At 39.6% G+C, this 19,455-nt stretch overlaps 2 protein-coding genes, 1 long non-coding RNA gene and 1 other non-coding gene across 4 annotated transcripts; 2 read left to right on the plus strand and 2 right to left on the minus strand.

The window, feature by feature from the left end:
• Positions 1-224: 224 nt before the first annotated feature.
• Positions 225-334, plus strand: LOC141635519 (small nucleolar RNA R71). Its single transcript, XR_012540201.1, has one exon. It is a non-coding gene; the product is annotated as a small nucleolar RNA R71 (small nucleolar RNA).
• An 8,382-nt stretch (positions 335-8,716) lies between these two features.
• Positions 8,717-9,423, plus strand: LOC141627660 (cytochrome P450 72A225-like). Its single transcript, XM_074440891.1, has 2 exons — positions 8,717-8,925; positions 9,009-9,423. The coding sequence occupies exons 1-2, from the start codon at positions 8,717-8,719 to the stop codon at positions 9,421-9,423; spliced, it is 624 nt and encodes a 207-aa protein (XP_074296992.1).
• Positions 9,424-12,907: 3,484 nt separating this feature from the next.
• LOC141627661 (NAC domain-containing protein 18-like) lies at positions 12,908-13,648 on the minus strand. The gene has a single exon (XM_074440892.1). It carries the CDS (start codon positions 13,646-13,648, stop codon positions 12,908-12,910), a length of 741 nt encoding a protein of 246 aa, XP_074296993.1.
• A 1,014-nt stretch (positions 13,649-14,662) lies between these two features.
• LOC141634426 (uncharacterized) lies at positions 14,663-17,649 on the minus strand. The gene is made up of 2 exons (XR_012539147.1): positions 17,500-17,649; positions 14,663-15,567 (listed from the first exon to the last, which is right to left on the minus strand). It is a non-coding gene; the product is annotated as an uncharacterized LOC141634426 (long non-coding RNA).
• Positions 17,650-19,455: the final 1,806 nt, after the last annotated feature.

Below are 19,455 nucleotides of genomic sequence, written 5' to 3' on the forward strand. Positions count from 1 at the left end.
GAAGTTATAAGTGACACAACAAAGATCATGTCTTCACTTTGCTTTCGTGACTTACCACGTGAACTTCCAAACTCGGCTTTATGGACTGCCATCTCCTCAATGGTGTTCCAACCTTTACTTTGACCGGTATTATTTTGGAACCTACCATTAGCTGCATCCAAAATGACTTTGTAATCATCATATAGAGCATTGTAAAATAGATTGCAAAGATACCATTGCTTTGGAAGCCATGATGAGGGACAAATTCGGACCAAACTTTTGAAACGTCCCCATGCTTCACAAAAATCTTCGTCGGCTCCTTGCTGAAAACTCGTGATTTTACTCTTCAAGGCATCGATCTTGAAGGCGGGAAGTACTTCTTGTAGAAGGCTAGTGCTAAAGATGTCCAATCGGTGACTCAGCTACTCTATCGAGGTAGCGATACCAATCTCGCGCCGAATCCTTCAAGGAGTATAAGAACATGAACCCCTTTACTTCATCTTGAGTTACCCCCTCCGGTATAGGTATTGAACAAAATAGTCCGTGAAAATTTCCATATGTTTCAAGGGGTCTTCATCCGTAGACCCGCGGAACGATTCCGTTCCACTAAATCAATATAAGAGGAACGAAACTCGAATTTACCGGTAGAAGGGGTAGGTAACTGTTGCCCCTTTGGAAGGTGGTGCTCCTTTGGCTGAAAATTATCATATATCGTAGCCATAATTTCCACAGTGAGAGTACTCAAGTCTTCCTCTCAAAAACCTGTCTTCTAACCGTGCAAAAGCAAAACTAGAAGCAAAGGTAAGCAACGGCCTCAAAGAACAAAAGTTCCTTGAGACAAGAAAAATAAACTAAAATAAAGCAAACAGAATTACACCGTCTCCCCGGCAACGGCGCCCAAATTTGATACCGTCGTTTAGTACCAAAATTAAATTTATAATTCCAAACTAAAACTATAGCTAGTGATAGTAAGGGTCGAACCACAGAGAGACAAGGTTGATTTTGTTTGCTAATTATCGATCTATAAAAGTAACAATTAATTGGGGGTTTTGAAATTGGTTGGCTAAAAGGCTAATTGCAAAAATGAATATTCTTAACAAGATAAAGAGAGGATCGGGAATTTCGGTTCACCATGGCAAGTAACAGGTCAGTCAAGCAGCAGAGATCTCACAACACGGTCTCAGGGAAAATAAGCTAATCTTGCGATCAAAGCTCAAATAACCTCACGGTCTATAAATTCCCTAGAATTCATCAAAGTTTTCACTCAAGAGAAATTCTAAATCTAGCGATAAATCAATTTACCAATCTTTCGACCTAGCAAAGATGTCCATCAAAAGATACAAGACCAATACGGAAGAACTCATGCTACACAACTATCCTAATTTAATACCATGGTTCACCTCATTCCCAATCAAAGGATTACCTACTCATAATCATGACTACACTAATTGCGAAATTAATAAATAAGGACAAATTCAACATGATGAAATCTAACTAGAACAAAGGAGAGAAATTCAATCACTGAAATTAATTGATGAGACAAGAATTAAATTAACAAGCAAAAATAAGAAAAAGAAGAATTGCATAAAAGGCTTACTAATTGAATATCAAGAACAAAGCATTTGAATCAAAGGTTTCCGTCTCAAGCTAGATCTGAAAACTAAGTTTTTCCAGAATGAAAAGCATAACCTAAAAGTTGTTGCGTTCAACTGATAAAAGATACCGAAAGTTAATTACAAGTTGGGCTTTTAAAAGTCTAACACGGAAAATTAAACATCAGCTCGAAATCAGGTCGATCGACCGTCCGCACGGTCGATCGATCAACATGCGAAACAAAAGAGCTTCGTCTAAGCTCCGAGTCGATCGACTGAAAGTCTTAGTCGATCGACTGAAAGTGCTGTGCAGTGGCTCCTTGATGCTTCCGAACAACTCTTCACTCCTTGCACGCATCCCAAGGTGAGTGAATGAACTCTCCTTCCTCTTGGCTTCCCCGAACTCGCTCCGTGGAGGACAACTTGGCTTGATTTAGCCTACTTCCACGCATTCCTACAATAAATCATAGAAAATGCAAAGTAAACCGTTTCGGGAGAAATAGTAGCTTTAAGCTACTAATTATGCATGGAAATACGTGCCAAAACCACAGATAAAGTGTATAGAATATGCACGTATCAAACAGCATTCAGATCCGAGCGAGGTATCTTCTGTTATAATGTCATGCCTTTTGGACTGAAAAATGCAGGATCTACCTATCAGAGGCTGGTAAACATGATGTTTAAAGAGCAAATAGGCCAAACTATGGAAGTATACATAGACGATATGGTCGTCAAATCGAAGCAGTTTTCACAAAGACCACCAAAGACTGGCGTAAACTTTCAATACCCTTAGAAAATACCAAATGAAGCTGAATCCTACGAAGTGTACCTTTGGAGTATCCAGTGGAAAATCAGAGCAATTCTGCAGCTGGAGTCACCACTGAAACCAAAAGACGTCCAGCGCCTGACTGGAAGCGTGGCAGCCTTGAACAGATTCATATCCAGATCCTTGGACAGATGCAGACTATTTTATGATGTACTCAGAAAGAGCCAAAGATTTGAGTGGACGGATGATCACGAGAAAGCATTTCAGGAGCTGAAGCGTTATCTCAGCACCCCACCTCTCCTGTCGAAGCCAGAGCCAGGAGAACCACTATTCCTTTATCTCGTCGATCCAAGAATGCGGCAGATCGATTCGATTAGTACGAGAGCAGGAAGGATCACAGCATCCAGTATATTACATCAGTAAGTCTCTGCTTCCAGCAGAGACCAGGTACACATCACTAGAAAAACTTGTCCTTGCACTAGTTACTGCATCCCATAAATTGTCCACATGCTGGAGCCAGCAACATTAAAATCTCAGCAGGAAGCAGAAGTGGTGTGCAACACCAGCAATGCAGAAAACACTCCAGACTGGAGAAAACCATACATAGACTGGCTGCAGAATGAAACCTTGCCAGCAGATAAAAATGAGGTGAGGAGCTTCAGAATGAGAGCATCCAGATTCATACTAATCGATGATGTTTTATTCAGGAAATCCCTCGCTGGACCCTACCTCAGATGCCTGGATCGGGAAGAGTCTCAGGCTGTATTGCATGCTCTCCACAAAGGGAGAATGTGGAAACCATGCGGCCGGCGGAGCCTGTCCAACAAGGCACCGAGGCGGGATACTTCGGCCCACAATGCGCAAAGATGCCATGGAATTCGCAAAAAGATGTGACGCTTGTCAGAGGCACGCCCACGTTAGCCACCAGCCAGTAGAGCCTCTGCACCAGGTTATCTCACCATGGCCCTTCATGAAGTGGGGAATGGACATAGTGGGACTACTGCCCAGAGCACCAGGAAACAAAGTCTATATGCTCGCCATGACGGGCTACTTCTCAAAATGGATAGAAGCAGAGTCGTTCTCCCAGGTTACAGAAACCCAGGTTATATCTTTCATTAAACGCAATATCATATGCAGGTTTGGCATTCCATCTGAGATTATATGTGATAATGGGTCCCAATTCATTGGAAATAAGACAGAAGCTTTTTGTGCTAGGTGGAATATCTCGTTGCGAAATCTACTCCCAGGAACCCCGTCTAACGGACAAGTCAATCCAAAGAATAAGATTATCATTGAAAACTTGAAAAAGAAACTGGAGGAGATTGGGGGCAAATGGGCAGAAGAGCTACCTCTGGTTCTCTGGGCTGACAGAACCACACCAAAGGTTGCAACGGGATAAACCCCCTTCAGCCTGGTGTTCGGAGCAGAAGTAGTCATCCCATCCGAAGTTAGGGTCCTAACCCACAGATATGGATGCATAATAGAAGATAGGAATCAAGTAGAAATGACAAGCAATCTGGACATGGTAGATGAACTCAGAACCAGCGCCCAGATCAGGATGGCTTCCTACCAACAGACCGTGGCTAGAAGCTATAACAAGAATGTAAAGGTAAGAACCCTGCAGGTGGGAGATCTGGTCCCGAGGAAAGTCTTCCGAGAATACCAAGAACCAAAAGGGAAAATTCGCCTACAACTGGGAGGGGCCATACCAAGTAGAGAGCACAGTTGGAAATGGAGCTTACCGACTCATGACTTTGGAAGGGCAAATGGTTCCCAGATCCTGGAATATCACCCACTTGAAAAAATATTTCACTTAAGTCACCAGCATGGTCAACAACTGGGTACTCACCTACCGGATACTGACTCGGCCCGGTTCTAGATATTGCCTTACATATTTTCTGGCCCTGGATATTTTCTGTCTCTAAGTATTTTTATGTCTCCAAATATTTTTCTGGCTCTAAAACATTTTCCTACTTCTAAAGTATTTTTCTATTCCTAAATATTTTTATGGATCTGAATACCCTCTGATTCTGAATGTTTTTCTGGTTCTAAACGTTATTTCTGAATTCAACATTTCTGGTTCTAAAACAGCCTTGTTCGTATTTTAATTCTAACAAATTTTAAGTTGTAAAACCACTTTGAATGTTTTAAGTATAGAACTCCTTTTATTTTTTCAAATAAGCCAAGTGAATAAAATGCAAACTAATCTGGCAGAACCTGTACTCATTACAGAAGGCGTGTGTCCGTGGCTAAGCACGTACAACCGGGACAACCGGCCTCCCGCGATGCATTAGCACCCATGCAAGCCTGGCTCCTCTGGACGAGTGGGCGTACTAGACCCCTTAGCCAGCAATCTAACAGCGATGGCCAAACAAATGACGTGCATGCACAAATCAAAGCACCAGAAACGGTACGACGCAAAGAAATATCCACTAGAAAATACTTAAGTTGCAAAAGCAAAATACGTCTGGCACCAGAACCAGACCAAAACACATAAACTGTTCAAAATAAAATGTTATGCCCCGTAGGGCCAGAAACTAACTAAACATGGCAAAAGTCTTGCAGATGCAGAGAAAAGCTAATCTATGTCAATATGCTCCACAGCTTCAGAAGCAGCTGCTTGAGTGTCAGGAGCAGGAGAATTCACCTCTTCCTCAGCATCCGGACCATCAGCGGAAGCAGCACCAGGCTCCACTAAGCCAGCCAGTACATCCAGATTCAGACCGTCAGGGAAAGCAGCAGCAAGCTTTTCCTCTTCAGCTCCTAAGTCCCAAGCCGAATGCTCTCCCTTCTGGAATGACTTTATACACTTGATCTTCATTTCTAAAGCAACATAGGACAGAGCATTCACCAAAGTCTCTTTCAAATCCTGCACATCAGAAGCCTTCTCTTCCTGGATCTGGGCAACACGAGCCTCCGCGTCAGAAGCACGGTTCTCAGCCTCTGAGACACGTTTCTCCACCTCTGAGGTACGTCTCTCAGCTTCTGAGGCACACTTTTCAAGATCGCTGACCTTCTTCTCGGCATCGACGACCTTCTTCTCAAAGACCATAAATCCGCCCTTCAAGCAGAAGACTGCTTCAGAACTCGCTTCGAAAGCGATCCTCCAAAGAAAGAAACTGCGGGACTTGTCCAGATCAGCCTGAATCTTAAGCCTACCCTCATTGGCTTCTTTCGTCAGCTTCTGAAATTTGGCATTTTCCGCTTCCAGAAGAGGAACTTTCCTCCTCAGAAACAAGGACATTTGAAAAGACTGCCAAACCAGAAGGAAAAAAAAAAAAAAAAAAAAAAAAAAAAAAAAAAAGAAGAGAGAAAAGGGAAGATTTTTTTGAGGCAGTCAACATGTGTTACCTCAAAAGAATGCTCAGCTGCACGGTCCAACAAATCACGCAAAGCCCTTGTACCCAAGTGCACTCGGGGCGAAACAAAGAATCGGTCCATCGTGCCCAAATTACGCAGCAGATTTGGCCTTGCCAAAATCGTCTGGAAGTGTAAGGACAATAGCCCCAGAAGCAGGAGCAGATTTGGAACCAGAGGCACCCCAGAAGCAGGGGCAGCTCCAGAAGTAGGGATGGCTTCAGACGTTGGGATCGTACCAGAAGCAGACGTGGCTGGGACAGAAGCAGGAATAGGTTTGGGAACCGGAGGATCCCCAGAAGCAGATGGCCCATGCCCAGGCAGTGGAGGCCTCACCGCTAAAGGAGTAGCTTCGATAGGAAACTGCTCCTTAGCCCGGCCCACAGCAGCAGATCTTCTCTTAGGACGAGGACCGGAACCAGGGGCAGGGGTACACTTTCTCTTCTCAGCAGGCTTGGGAGCATCTGCGACACACTCCTTCTCTTTCTGAGCCAGGACGTCATCCAGCGAGATTCTAGATTTTGCAGAGCCTAGAAGCAGCAAAGATCAAGTCAAAACCAGAAGTATCAAATATCCAGAAACAGAACCTAGTCAAAAAAGGAAGAACAACGCACTAGTCGACATTGAATCTTTTTTCTCAGCAGCTGTTTTCTTCACCACAGCAGCAGAATCCTGAACCAGATTGGGGAAAGTCCTATTCTCTGGAGGTGGACTGAATAACTTGGAAAGAGACGCGGTTTTGTAAGGGGACAAAGGCAAGGGGCACAAATCTGCACAAGAAACCAAGTAAGGAAATATAAGCATCAAAGAAAAATACACAGGAATAAGGGCATGCAAGTACCGTCTGTTGACCGCCAGACACTGACAATGTAGTCAGTAGGAGCAGGAAGAGTGTAAATTTTCACGAAAATAAAGCGGGAAAACCACTTGCTGTCATCCGACTTCACGGGGAAGATAATGTAATTCTTTTCCCCGTCTCGAACCCGAATGGTCACTTGACCCCGACTGAGGGACCTGACCGAAAACAAGTGTGCAAGGTCCGGGAGACCAATCCCATAACCGAAACGGTTATTCATAGCATTAATCGCAAGCAAAGTCCGCCAAGTATATGGAGCCACTTGGCATATAGCCAAGAGATTCAAGTTCAGAAACTCTTGAATCAGAGGAGGAAAAGGAAACCTTAAACCCAGACGGAAAGCATATTCATATAGACATATCCACCCCGCCCTCACAGAGTCGGCTTTTTGGCCCTGGGTTGGAATGTGAAATACCACATCATCGGAGAAACCGAATGTTTCCCTGATATGAGCAAGATCCTCCGGAGTAAAATCGGAGTCACATGAGTGCTTGGCGGAGAGTGCACCGCCAGAAGGGAAGAGATCAGGTGGCATCACCGGATCCGAGGCCGAGGTCGAAGAAGCATATTTTTGTGATATTGTATGCAAAGAAAGAAAAAGAAAGCAAAGCAAGGAGATGAAGTACCTGTAGCGGCCGAAAAGGAGGAAGTATTGAGGAGATTAATGGAGAAAAGTAGAGAGAGAGGGAATAATAATGAGGAGGGATAGGAAAAGAAAGGGGATACCGAGGGATTTATTAAAGAGGGAGGTTGAGGAGTTATGGTGAGGAGAGAGTTCTTGGGGAAGTGGGAAAGTGGCGGCAGTTTGTCTCAAGTGGGGAGTTGTAATCGTCAGGTATAACGCCCGGTTTCACGTTCTCGCATCGCAAATGAAATTCCCGCCTAAAAATATTTGAGACGGAAATTTGGGGGCAATTGTTATGGATAAAAAATGCCATTTATCATCCGTGACATGGCAGCGTATCATTGGCAGGAAAAAGTGACAAGGGATGCCAACGTGGCGCGCGGCAATTAGTAGAAGAGGGGAGAAAGGGATTGCTGAGGTGGCGTATTGTGGACCATGGGATGGAAAAGTAAACAAACACAAATTGTATAAGTTGAAAGCCCACGTGCAAAGGAAGGAAAGGACCAAGTCAACAACTACCCCCTATTCCTTAGGGAGTTGACCAGGAATTTAGCAACAGAAGTAGAAGCAGCTCAAAAATCCCAGGTCAGATTCTACAACTATATACAGGCGAGGAAGGTAGCACTCAAGGCATTCATCAGTACGGGCAACACTTCACTCCTAAAAAACCCATACGCAACTGGCGATATCACTCTAGCAATATCATACTTGTATTTCCTTACTTGTTGACAAAAAATCTCGATTATAGTGCGAAATTGGCGGGATTCCGACTCCCCCCGCGGTTGTTCCCACACCGGGTTTTCCGCGTCACAAAAAAATCCTCCGTGTCGTTCTTTTCGTTCGTCTCCCTTTCGTTGCTCTTATCATTGCATTCAAATCGTAATTGGCATTTAGAATATTCGCTATCACTCACATAATTAATTCATAACCGGTAAATTTTTACCAAAACACTGATACCATGAAGAAACTAAAGATACTGCAACAATGGTGGACTCGAGATGAACAAGTATCGATGATGAAGACGGAGAATAGAGAAGAATAGGAAAGCAAACTGTGTAACAATATTGTATAACTCTGAGTCTTGAATTTGTTATTATTCAATTTTGTAATAATAAATTCTGTTACAATTTGTTGAGGCAATCCTCATATTTATAGCAACTTAGTGACTTAACTACCAATGACTTGGTTAGTTTAAGTCTGTTAACTCTAGTTAGTTATGACTAAATATCCTAACCAACTTTTAACCAACTACTATCACCAATAGTGGTTTTTATCACAATAACATTATGCCTTGTTTTTATTGAATGCTGAAAATGTACGGAACACAGAGCATGTATTTGGAAACTCGGAGTTAATTTCATTTTTACGAACTCAATTCCGACTCTAATTCTCAATCCCAAGTTAAGTAGCAATCTTCACAAAAATGAGGGTGGCCACATGAGTTTTGCTGAAAAACATAATCCATGTTAATTAATTTAAGTTATATGTTGAATGTAGTTAATGGTTCCCGCCTTTGTTGCAAGCTCGATTGAAAATTTGAAATGCTTGATACATGGGGGAAGATTTGTGAAAAGAAGGGTTCATGCGAGGTTAACTTGTGGCCGTATCTGCGTGAGCTCTCCGCTGATGCTATATCTCGAGCAGCTTTTGGAAGTAGCTACCAGGAGGGACGTAGGATATTCGAACTCTTGACTAAACAACTTGAACTTGCTCTTCCTATTTTTCGCTCAGTGCATTTCCCTGGATCGAGGTAGTTATCCTGCGTGTGTTAGACACTTAGACCGTCTAGCTTGTATTAGAGTTATTGACAATTTCCGTTGACTTTTTGTGAAGATTTGTCCCAACAAAGAAGAGCTGGTTATTAGTGAAGATCCAAAGTGAAATAAGATCTTTATTAAAAGATATAATTTGTGAGAGGCAGGAGTATGTAAGGACAGGTGAAGTGGTCAAAGATGATTTGTTGGGCTTGCTACTTGAGTCGTATAACATTGGAAACGACAATCAGAACGGAAAAATAAGCATAAGTCTTGAGGAAGTCGTAGACGAATGCAAGATGTTCTACTTAGTAGGCCAAGGAACCACCTCCACGCTGCTTGTTTGGACCGTACTCTTACTCAGCAAGCACCAAGACTGGCAGGAACTAGCTCGTGAAGAAGCTTTCACAACATTTGGGAAGAGCATCCCGGATTTTCCCCGACTGAATAACTTGAAAACGATAAATACTCCATGGTTTATTTTTGTTGATTAGATTCAAATTAAATATATATGTATATGTATATAGTCTAGTACTCCCTCCATTATTTTATATATGACGTTTTCGTTTTACGAGGTAAGCCTTTGACTTTCAATTATATAAAAATATACTCTAGAAAAAATTATGAAAATTATATCATTAGATTCGTCATAAAATTTGCTTTCAAAAGAGTATACATTTCATATTATTAACTTATATATTTTGAGAGATATTGAAGAGAGAAATGAGTGTCTTAAAATGTGAGAATGACATATATAAAATAATGGAGGGAGTACTTAATTGATGTTATTTCTTTTGTGAATGTGATGACAGTTAAACATGATTCTATACAAAGTCTTGAGATTGTATCCTCCAATAGAAGAAACTATGCGGAAAGTTTGCAAAGATATGAAATTGGGAGACAATGTTTTGCCAGCGGGAGTGCATGATAGACTAAAAATGAGAGAAGAGAGTAAAACATAGGGAGAAAGTTATCGTAAACTGACTCAAATAAACCAAATACAACTCAAGCCTTTAAATAGGCATGAATCCTAAACAAACAAGTTCTACAAACCAGGAAGTAGTGGAGAGCAATCCCACGACTTGTATCTCAACAACAATCCACTAAATACACAAGTTATTGACCAACTACCCTAGTCTTTAGGAACAACCATCTAAGAATTAGGAAACTAATTTTTGCTAAATATTTTGGATCATATAATCCAACACACCCCCTTGATCCAAAATCGATAGGATTCTCGTTCTTTTTCAATCTTCATCTATGCCGATGGGACGAAAAATCTTCACAGGACTATATGTCCTTGCGATTCTATGATTACCGCGTTTCGGTGCCGCCACAAATAAACACAAATGACTCAATGGTTAATAAGTTAATCTACTACCTTGATGTCTAAGGTTCAAATCCCATAACTAAATAATCCCAAATGCCCACAAGTTCTCTGCCAAACAATGGATTAATTTGCATGCCAAATTTTCCATACGAAACTCACTTTTAGAGACAAACAGTAGACTTATCTCAAAGGCATCCCACGTAGCTTATCCACCTCTTGCGTTCATTATTTGCGAACGTCTTTATAGACAATATGTTTGTGCCTTTCAATCTTTTATCGATGAGCAAATTACCTTCAAACGGTATGCGATCCTTTTCGCACCCGCATATGTTGGGCTCCACACCCAACTTCAAAAATAGCCTCCTTTAGAGACTTAAATTGAGCCTCTTTGTTTGGACTCCAAAAACGTAAATTGCTCGATCAAATAGATTTTTCTCCATCTAATTTTGTGAAGCCCTTGTCTTCACTCCGTGACACACTTCTCGTCACCCTTCTTGTTGATGCATATGTCACCAACTTTCATTTGGAGCACTTCTCTCCAAAAACCGATTGTCGATGGAGCCTTTATCTCCACCATTTCATTGGTACACTTCTCACCATACATGTGAAGCACTTCTCTTCACCCAAAATACGGTAGAGCCATTTTTCTCTACCAAACCCGATAGAGCACTTCTCTCTATCTCTCAATTATGGTGCACTTCTCACCATTTTTTTTTACTCAAACAATTCACTCACTTTCTCTCTCAATTTTTTTTTAATGCGGAAATAAATCGATACAAGGGCTGCGTGGCTCACTTGTAACTCAAACAAAAAAATGCGTGATTTTTTTTTTTTTTTATCTCACCATTTTTTTTTTTTGTCGCCCCATTTCCGAATCGAACCTAGCTACTTAAGTGGAGTTGACGATAATATCAATACTCTCACTTAAGAGCTCTGATACCACATGATAGACTAAAAATAAGAGAAGAGAGTAAAACATAGGGAGAAAGTTATTGTAAACTGACTCAAATAAACCAAATACAACTCAAGCCTTAAAATAGGCATGAATCCTAAACAAACAAGTTCTAAAAACCAGGAAGTAGTGGAGAGCAATCCCACGACTTGTATCTCAACAACAATCCACTAAATACACATATTATTGACCAACTACCCTAGTCTTTAGGAACAACCATCTAAGAATTAGGAAACTAATTTTTGCTAAATATTTTGGATCATATAATCCAACACATATTAGATTGCCTGCTGTTCACATTCATCAAAACCAAGATCTGTGGGGAGCTGATACCAAAGAATTCAATCCGGGGAGGTTCAAGGACGGACTCTCAAACGCAAGTGGAGGAAATGTGTCATTCTTTTCTTTCGGGTGGGGACCAAGGAACTGCATCGGCTCTAACTTTGCAATGACAGAAGCTAAGGTTTTCTTGGTATTGCTTCTTCGACGGTTCTGTTTGAAGCTTTCCCCGTCTTACCTTCATGCACCTATCGGAAAGGAGACGATTCAGCCTCAGTTTGGTGCCCAGATCATCCTTAAACCGATTAGTTAATCGTTGCACTCTTTTTAGGTGTTTACTTAGTGTAATGTGTGATATGTTTCTGACTGTCACGGTTTCTCATTACTCCGTTTCTTATTTTGATTGTAATCAAGATCGGATTAATATTTTAACCTCAACTCCTCAAGTATGAAATAATCATTTTATATATCTAAATCAAATTCCTAGTTCCACACTTTGTGCCAAGTATTTGAATCCGCGGGAAACGATTCTTTATTAACAACAAAAAGTTTTTCGGACTCATTTGTGTCTCTTTTGCTAGCTTTTGGGCCATGTAGCGGAAACGTTGACGAGCTGAAGGGTTGGCTACCAATATAGAAGTCTATAACTTTCGCATGAATTAAACCGCGAGTATTTCTCCGATATCTCCTGGATTGCTGCACAGGTATGAAGGAGACGAGAAACTTCATCAAACGGCTGCTAAATGCTAAGCGGAAGAAGTTGGTGATGGATGATGGTAATGAGACTTTCGAGGCCATATTAGTAGGAAAAAAAAAGTATATTTGGTTAATAAAAAAGGCTTGGGTTAAAAGTCTAAAATTAGGATTTATAAAAAGCTACGGCCTACGGTTGTTGAAATTATTAGCCATGATCCGTCAAGCTCAGTAGTTTGTACAATATTCTTCCTTGTTATCTAGCACATGTTAAAATTAAGATGACGACCTTAGTGCTATTTCGACTCCACTTTTATCGATTTTATTGGACTTTTGTGGCCCATTTTGTTCAGTTTCAACCATATTCCTCAAAAGTTGAATATATACATCTGATCTATAATCTATCAATGGTAAAACTAGTGGTCTAGTGGTTTAAATGCGAAAAACATGGAAATTATATTCGGAAAAAAATTACTAATAGGAGTGCTTTGACTCCTTCCATCCCGGTCAATTATTGTCCTTTGTTTTGGCACAAAGACCAAGGGAAGAGAGGGGACCAATTACTAAATGACAAGTGAACAAATTGCTCATCAAGCTCACTCTTAAAATAGAAAGGACAACAATTGACCGAAACACTCAAAAATGGAAAAGGACAACAAATAATCGGGACAGAGGGAGTAATCGACAAATAGGGGAAAATAAAACTTCTAGTAAGAAACTATCACTATGGTTGTTGTAAGCCTGTATAGAGATGATCCTGTTGCTGGAATTCGTTATGCAATGGCGTAGATGAACAAATCGATTGATTACGGTATTGTCGAACATCCGGAATAGATTGTAAGCTATTAAACGGACTTTCTACGGGACTATCCTCTAGACGGCTTCTCTTACTCGTATCACATTCATGGTCCATAGAGGAGCACATGGTAGCATGATTTCGCTTATTTACAGCATTGCTGGCGATTTTGGCGTTCTTTGTGACAATGTGACACAACACCATGTCTCTATTGTTTGTCATCGAGTACTCGTGCATTTGCCATTCAGCCCCGTCATTGTCTTCAATAATTTGACTCCCTGAAGCTGGCATAAACTTAAAATACTTGTAAATTCCGACAACCTTCATTACATTGCAACATGTATCGTAGGCTTCAACATCCTTTGTATTCTGTTCTTTCCATGTTCCCCACTGTCCAACGGATCGGCTAATCCTCCTCCCATTCTTGGTTGATTTCTTCAATTCAGTGAAGAAGTATGCTTCTACGTCATCTTCATTCTCCTTAATTTCTCGCCTTTCTCTGGTTGATTTTAAGAGATTATACGGATGGTCGCTGTAGACGTTGGCTTCTATGAACCTCGGACGTAACGTGGGTAATGTTTCACCATGTAACTTCCTGTACAAGTAATAGTTTACAAGCTCTTGTTTTTCCGGCATGAACCTGTACCCAGGTGGTAATTCTACATCCATACTATCTAATGAGTGGATAACGTTGTAATAACATGAGTTTACTATTTATAGTACGTAATTCGAAGAATACAGCTTTGCCAAGAATTGTAGACCTAGGAGATTTCCGTTTAGGAATCAAAGTCGAAATCATCTGTCAGTGACCAAGTCTGTTTAGGATTGCTGCAAAACTACAGTTCAACACAAAATAATTACTGTTTTATTTAACGTTTTCATGGTGTTTTTCCTCATATAAACTCCTCCTCCGTGACGGATTGGGATTTGGGAATTGAACTCAGATTCTCGCTACCTAGAACTCCTTTTTGATAACAGATTTTAGAATTTACAAAATACGTTATAAAAAATACGAGTCCTAATTTTTGTTATAAAAGACATACTCCGTAGGTTTATCGCTGATTCATGAATTTAACATTTCAGACCAGACATCCTAAATTTCTTAGTTGCGCCAATGACCCGATAGTCCATTTTATTTCAAAGACGAAAAAGAGCAAGAAATGGCACTAGGGGAGATAAGAAGTATTGTCTCAAGAAAATACTTGTGTTAGGATGGAATTTTGGGTCTGGTAATTAAGGTGGAGGTACTCGTTACAATAGGTCATCGAAAGTTTAAAGCCTTGTTCCGTGGTAGTAGCCTTAGGACTTCATTTGTAGCAAAAGAAAATTCAATTATACTCTCAAGTCTCATGTATGATACAGAGAACTCTGAAAGAGCAAGCTGTTCTACAGGAAGACTGAGTATGTAGGTAAAACTGTAAAAGGTAGGGTATTCCTTTCCATAATGAAAATCAATACAGAAGCGTTCAACCCGCTTAAAGAACGAATGTGGAAGAAAATCAAAGGGTAGGAAGAGAAATTGTCGTCATTTCATTAAGGTCTTGGCCCAACCAATTTGTTATCTACCATATGGGCATCTTCAAGCTCCCGAATAATCTTTGTGCTGATATTAATGGCATTATGGTTCCATTTTGGTGTGGTCATGAAACTCATGATTATGAGCAATGTCACATCTATTTGGGTGCGTGAAAGAAACCATATGCATGAATAAGGTAGCTAGAGGTCAGGGATTACATCTGAAAGCTTTCAAACTTGCGATGTTGGCTAAGCAATTATGGAGATTATATCCTTGCTCCGACTCCCTTGCTAGAAGACAGAGACCCGAAAACAAGAGAATTGCTAGTCTTTAGCTCCACTGGAAATGGAAACTAAAACGCACTTCTATATCTAGTCCAAAAAAGAGTGTGCAATATTCAAGAGCAAAGAAATCCATAACCTCTAGGACGAATGAGGGTATTTATATTTATTTGCACTCCGCAAACATCAACTCGAAATCACAGTTAGCATGTATGAGAAACTTGAATTGTACGTACCCAGCAGAAGAATCTAAGAGTTGGGCACTTGTGCCTGCTTTCTTGCTCTCCGGACACAGTCTTGATAACTTCCGACAAAAGGAGAGCATCTAAGAGGATCTTTGGCATATTCCTTGTAGCATTCCACACAAGAATCTCTCTCAATCTCACAGACAACCTTCTTTTGTTGAGGAAGCTTGAATTCTTTCTCATGTAATTCTTTTGCTCTCTCAGCCACTTCTTTCACCATATTCTCTTCGTGTTTCTTCACCTTTTCCAAGACACTTTCACTCTCCTTTAATACTGACCGAATTGATTCTAACTCAGGATTTGAAGATGCTGGTAGTTGAGGTGTGGGAAGGAATAACGGAGCTTGGAGTGGCCAATTACTTGATGGAGTTCCCTTTGTTTCTGTCTCCTTTGGAATATGCTTTTGGGGTGGACGAGATTCCTTGGGTAACCTTGGCTTTGTTTTCTTGGTTTTTTTCTTTAACTTCTCATCGTGTTCCACCAATTGGAAGAGTAGGCCTTGGCTAATCCGAATACCGTCAACCATTGTACAGCTCTCAATATAGCCTACAAAATATCAGAATGCAGTCATCTACACCCAGTCCCGCTCTGAACTTTAAGGTGGACAAAAGAAGAGGAAGATATAAAAAGAACAAACCTCAAAAAAAAAAAAAAAAAAAAAAAAAAGTTAAAAGGGTCTTGACTTTTGAGAATCAAAAGTGAACCCTCTACCACAGTTTTTTCTGCCACCCGAAGATTCGTGATCAAACTTGTCTATATCAGTAATGTTAATTCAAATAGAGTCGACTCGATAACAGAACTAAAGAAGCCAAACAAAATTGCTTATCATAGAAAGAATACGCGGATTCAAGCGCCACTGCGCCAGTACTCACCAAGGCAACATGCAGAGGAGACCAACAATCAAACAAGAAACTACAGGAAACTTAAGACATTACCAACAAGTAAAGAAAAAGAAAGATGCATGAAGAGTGCAGTTGTAAGCCATTTGCACTTATATGCATGGTAACTTGTGTCACCTAAAACAACCTTGATACACCTTCGAGAAACGATGACAGAAAGCCCCTAAATACTCTGAAGTACAACAAACACACATTTATTGCATGTTTAAGGAGGAGATAGTATTGATTAGTGGCTCACATTTACATACACCATTGCTACATTTTATGCACCTGAAATGAACCTTTCACACAACTTAATTCACATTGTCAGCAACTCCATAGCAAAAAAAAAAAAAAAAAAGATTCTGAATGGACTCTTGGCCACCTAGGTCAGTGGCGAAAAGCTTGTTTCATGTAGTTACAGTTTCTGATACTTTTTATTAAGTTACGCTATAGCATGGCTAACACCCCACCCCCACCCCCACCACCCTAAAATTTTCAATCTATGTTTCCACCCCCACAAACTTCTAATCCAAGCTCCAATCCTGATAAAGTGAGATACTCAACTTATCATAATGGCAACTTCGAATCCTGACTAATGAACATTCCTCGCTGCTATGAACATATCTATAAAAGCCAACACCAAAAGGGAAAGGAAAAAAAGGAGTAACTATATAGTCTTTACAAAGGAAAAGAACACACCCTCACCAACTCAGAACCTAGGAAAGCTCATAAAAAGAAAAAAACCCGTGATTTAAACCATTACTGAGTCTATAAATTTACAAACAGTCTATAACCAACTCTGAACCAAGTACAAGCAAGGGTACCGGATTCACTTAACCCGTGTGAATTGCATATCAGTTCCAGCGTATTCTATCATCACACTCGATTGAAAGCTTTTGAGCCAGTGGCGGAGCCAGGATTTTAAGGGGGCAAAAATTTTCAGCAGGGGCGAAAGGGTAATATTATAAGGGGACCTCGAAAAAATTCGAAAATTTTAACTAAAAATTTTGAAATTTTCAAATGCCAGCGGGGGCGGTGGGGCGACCGCCCCTACTAGTTAGAATGATTACTTTTGAACTTATAAAGTTCTAATACCACATAAAAATAAAGACCAATCTAGCATTCTTGCTCAATGCTAAGAAACTCCTGCCAGAAAAAGAACAAAAAAAAAATTGCTCAGCAAATAAATTAACCCTAGAACAACAATCCCCCCAGTACCTCAATGGCTTCGCCAAATTGCGGGATAATCGCTAAAATCAATTAACCCTAAACTTATCTATTCCATACCAAAAATCTCAGAAATTGGATCAGCTGTAAGAAGGGTGTTGATCAATCGCTAACAATATATATACAATGTCAAACCTTCATATGCAGAACAACAATAATCATACAATAGTGAATCACAAACACTACAACGTCAAGCTCTATAAGTAACAAATTCATCTGGGTTTCTGTGAAATCGCAATTGATACAATACAGTGAGCAGAAAAGACGAATAACCCATAAAAATTGGATTTTTAAGTAAAACTAATTGCAAAATAACAGATAAAATTAATTAGGTAAACTTTGTTTGAAAAATGGTGGAAGATGAGATTACCTAAGTTTGATTAACCTTGTTCAACTGGATTTCTTTTGGCCTTGTGGAATTCTTATGCTTGTTGTCTTCTTGAGGAAAAAGTGAAGAGAGAGAATGGAGAATGAAAATAGCTGAGTGGATCCACCCGACCTGGACTCCCCGTACAAAACTGACGTCAGCCTACCTCAATGGGTCATGCTATATATCGTCGACAATTTACTGATTATCGTCGATAATTAATGTAAACTAGATTTAATGCCCGTGCGATGCATGGGCCAATTTTTAATATCCTATGATTTAACGGTATGAATATAAATCTTTTAACAGGATGTAGGTTCTCTTAACTCATCCTAATATGATATTACTAATGGTTTTCCTGCTTGAAGTTTGAGTCTTAAGGAACCCATTAAAATCCTTATAGGTTATGTGGTCATGGCTAATGATTAATTTTAGTTCAATTCTGTATTAAAGAGAACTTTTCGTATTCAAAGTATTTTTTAACCTAATAATGCGAGTACAACTGAATTACATAAATCATTATGTGTAGAACGTATTTAGAACGATGTTTCCAAATCATACGTAGAACGATGTTTTCAAATCATATGTAGAACGTATTCAACTTTTCGTATTCAACGTATTTCTTATACGTAGAACGATGTTTCCAAATCATTGATAATTATCCAATACATCCTATACAATTAGTAGTCGAATAATTACGAACGTGATAATAGGTCAGGGTTGTATCCCTCTCTTCCATATATTGTAGTGGCCATGCGTCTAATTTGACAAAAAAAAAAAAAAAAAAAAAAAAAAGAGCTAACCATAGCATCTTGATACACTAAGTTATTACACCTAAGTTATTATTATATTTCAATTGGTGGATTAGTTTTAAGTGTAAGGAGTACGGTACTCCCGAAATACATAAGAACTTTTCATACACTAATATGTATGCACCATAAATATACGTTGTGATTAGAATATGGGATTGATCAAGAGATAAAAGTACTTTCTACCAACCGGAGAACAGTCGAAACCATAAAATATTATCGACTTTCATACGACAATAATATATGATTAAGTTAAGACCCTTAAAAGTATAGCCTTAAAAAGTCTGAAAGTATACAATATAAAGTCTTTAATATGCATCCACATTGTAAATCTTTGGACTTGCCGAAATTTGAAAGCCATATCGGCTCAACGCCTTTAAATGCATACATAAGCCTATAAAGACGTGAAAGAAAACCAATTAAACCAACTCTCTAATCATATACGGAGTATTAATAGTAGTTTTTAGTAGTTCATTTCATTTAGAATTTAAACACTCCCTCCAACTCTCGAATCATTAATTTTATTACACGTTGTTATAAATATACAATCACTATATAATTTAATCTAAGTAACTTGTTAAAGTAAGACCATGCATGTATATTGGACTTAGAATTTTTTCGTTGTAGCTACTCGTTGGGAAACTATACGTACCACTATACCCTTCACCCTACACTTTAGCACTATTTCTCGCGTAAACCGTATATCAATCACAAAGCGTCTTACTTGTGACGGTCACAAGCTTGTGATATTTCACAATTCTCTCCCATTTACTCTCGCACTTGTCCCTTTGTCTCACGTCACAAACTTGTGACGGATTTTACCTGTCACAAATGAGAATTTGTGTATCAATAATTTTATTAGAAAGACTCGGAATAATTAATATCTTCATTAGCCTTTACTTTTACATATTTGTTTCAAATATATTAATGTACTCCCTCCGCCCCCTTCCTTTGTTTACCTATTGTATTTTAGGTGTCTCAGTCAATTATTTACCTTTTTATTTGAGAATATTTTCGATGGACATTTGATTCTCTATACTCTATTAGGTGGAATCTTCCCCATTCCTAATCTTTAAGCCAAAACCCAATGTAAACAAATTACTTAAACAGAGGAAGTAAATTAATTTAGTGTAAGTTGTTTATGAGAATA

Source organism: Silene latifolia, chromosome Y (assembly GCF_048544455.1).
Source record: "Silene latifolia isolate original U9 population chromosome Y, ASM4854445v1, whole genome shotgun sequence".
In the NCBI taxonomy this organism is placed as follows: Eukaryota; Viridiplantae; Streptophyta; class Magnoliopsida; order Caryophyllales; family Caryophyllaceae; genus Silene; species Silene latifolia.

Excerpts from the sequence above, each read along its gene's own strand:
- LOC141627660 (XM_074440891.1), top strand. The coding sequence starts at position 8,717 with ATGCTTGATACATGGGGGAAGATTTGTGAAAAGAAGGGTTCATGCGAG. Across the intron at positions 8,926-9,008 it reads GTGCATTTCCCTGGATCGAG|ATTTGTCCCAACAAAGAAGA; the intron begins GTAGTTATCCTG and ends CTTTTTGTGAAG.
- LOC141627661 (XM_074440892.1), bottom strand. The coding sequence starts at position 13,648 with ATGGATGTAGAATTACCACCTGGGTACAGGTTCATGCCGGAAAAACAA.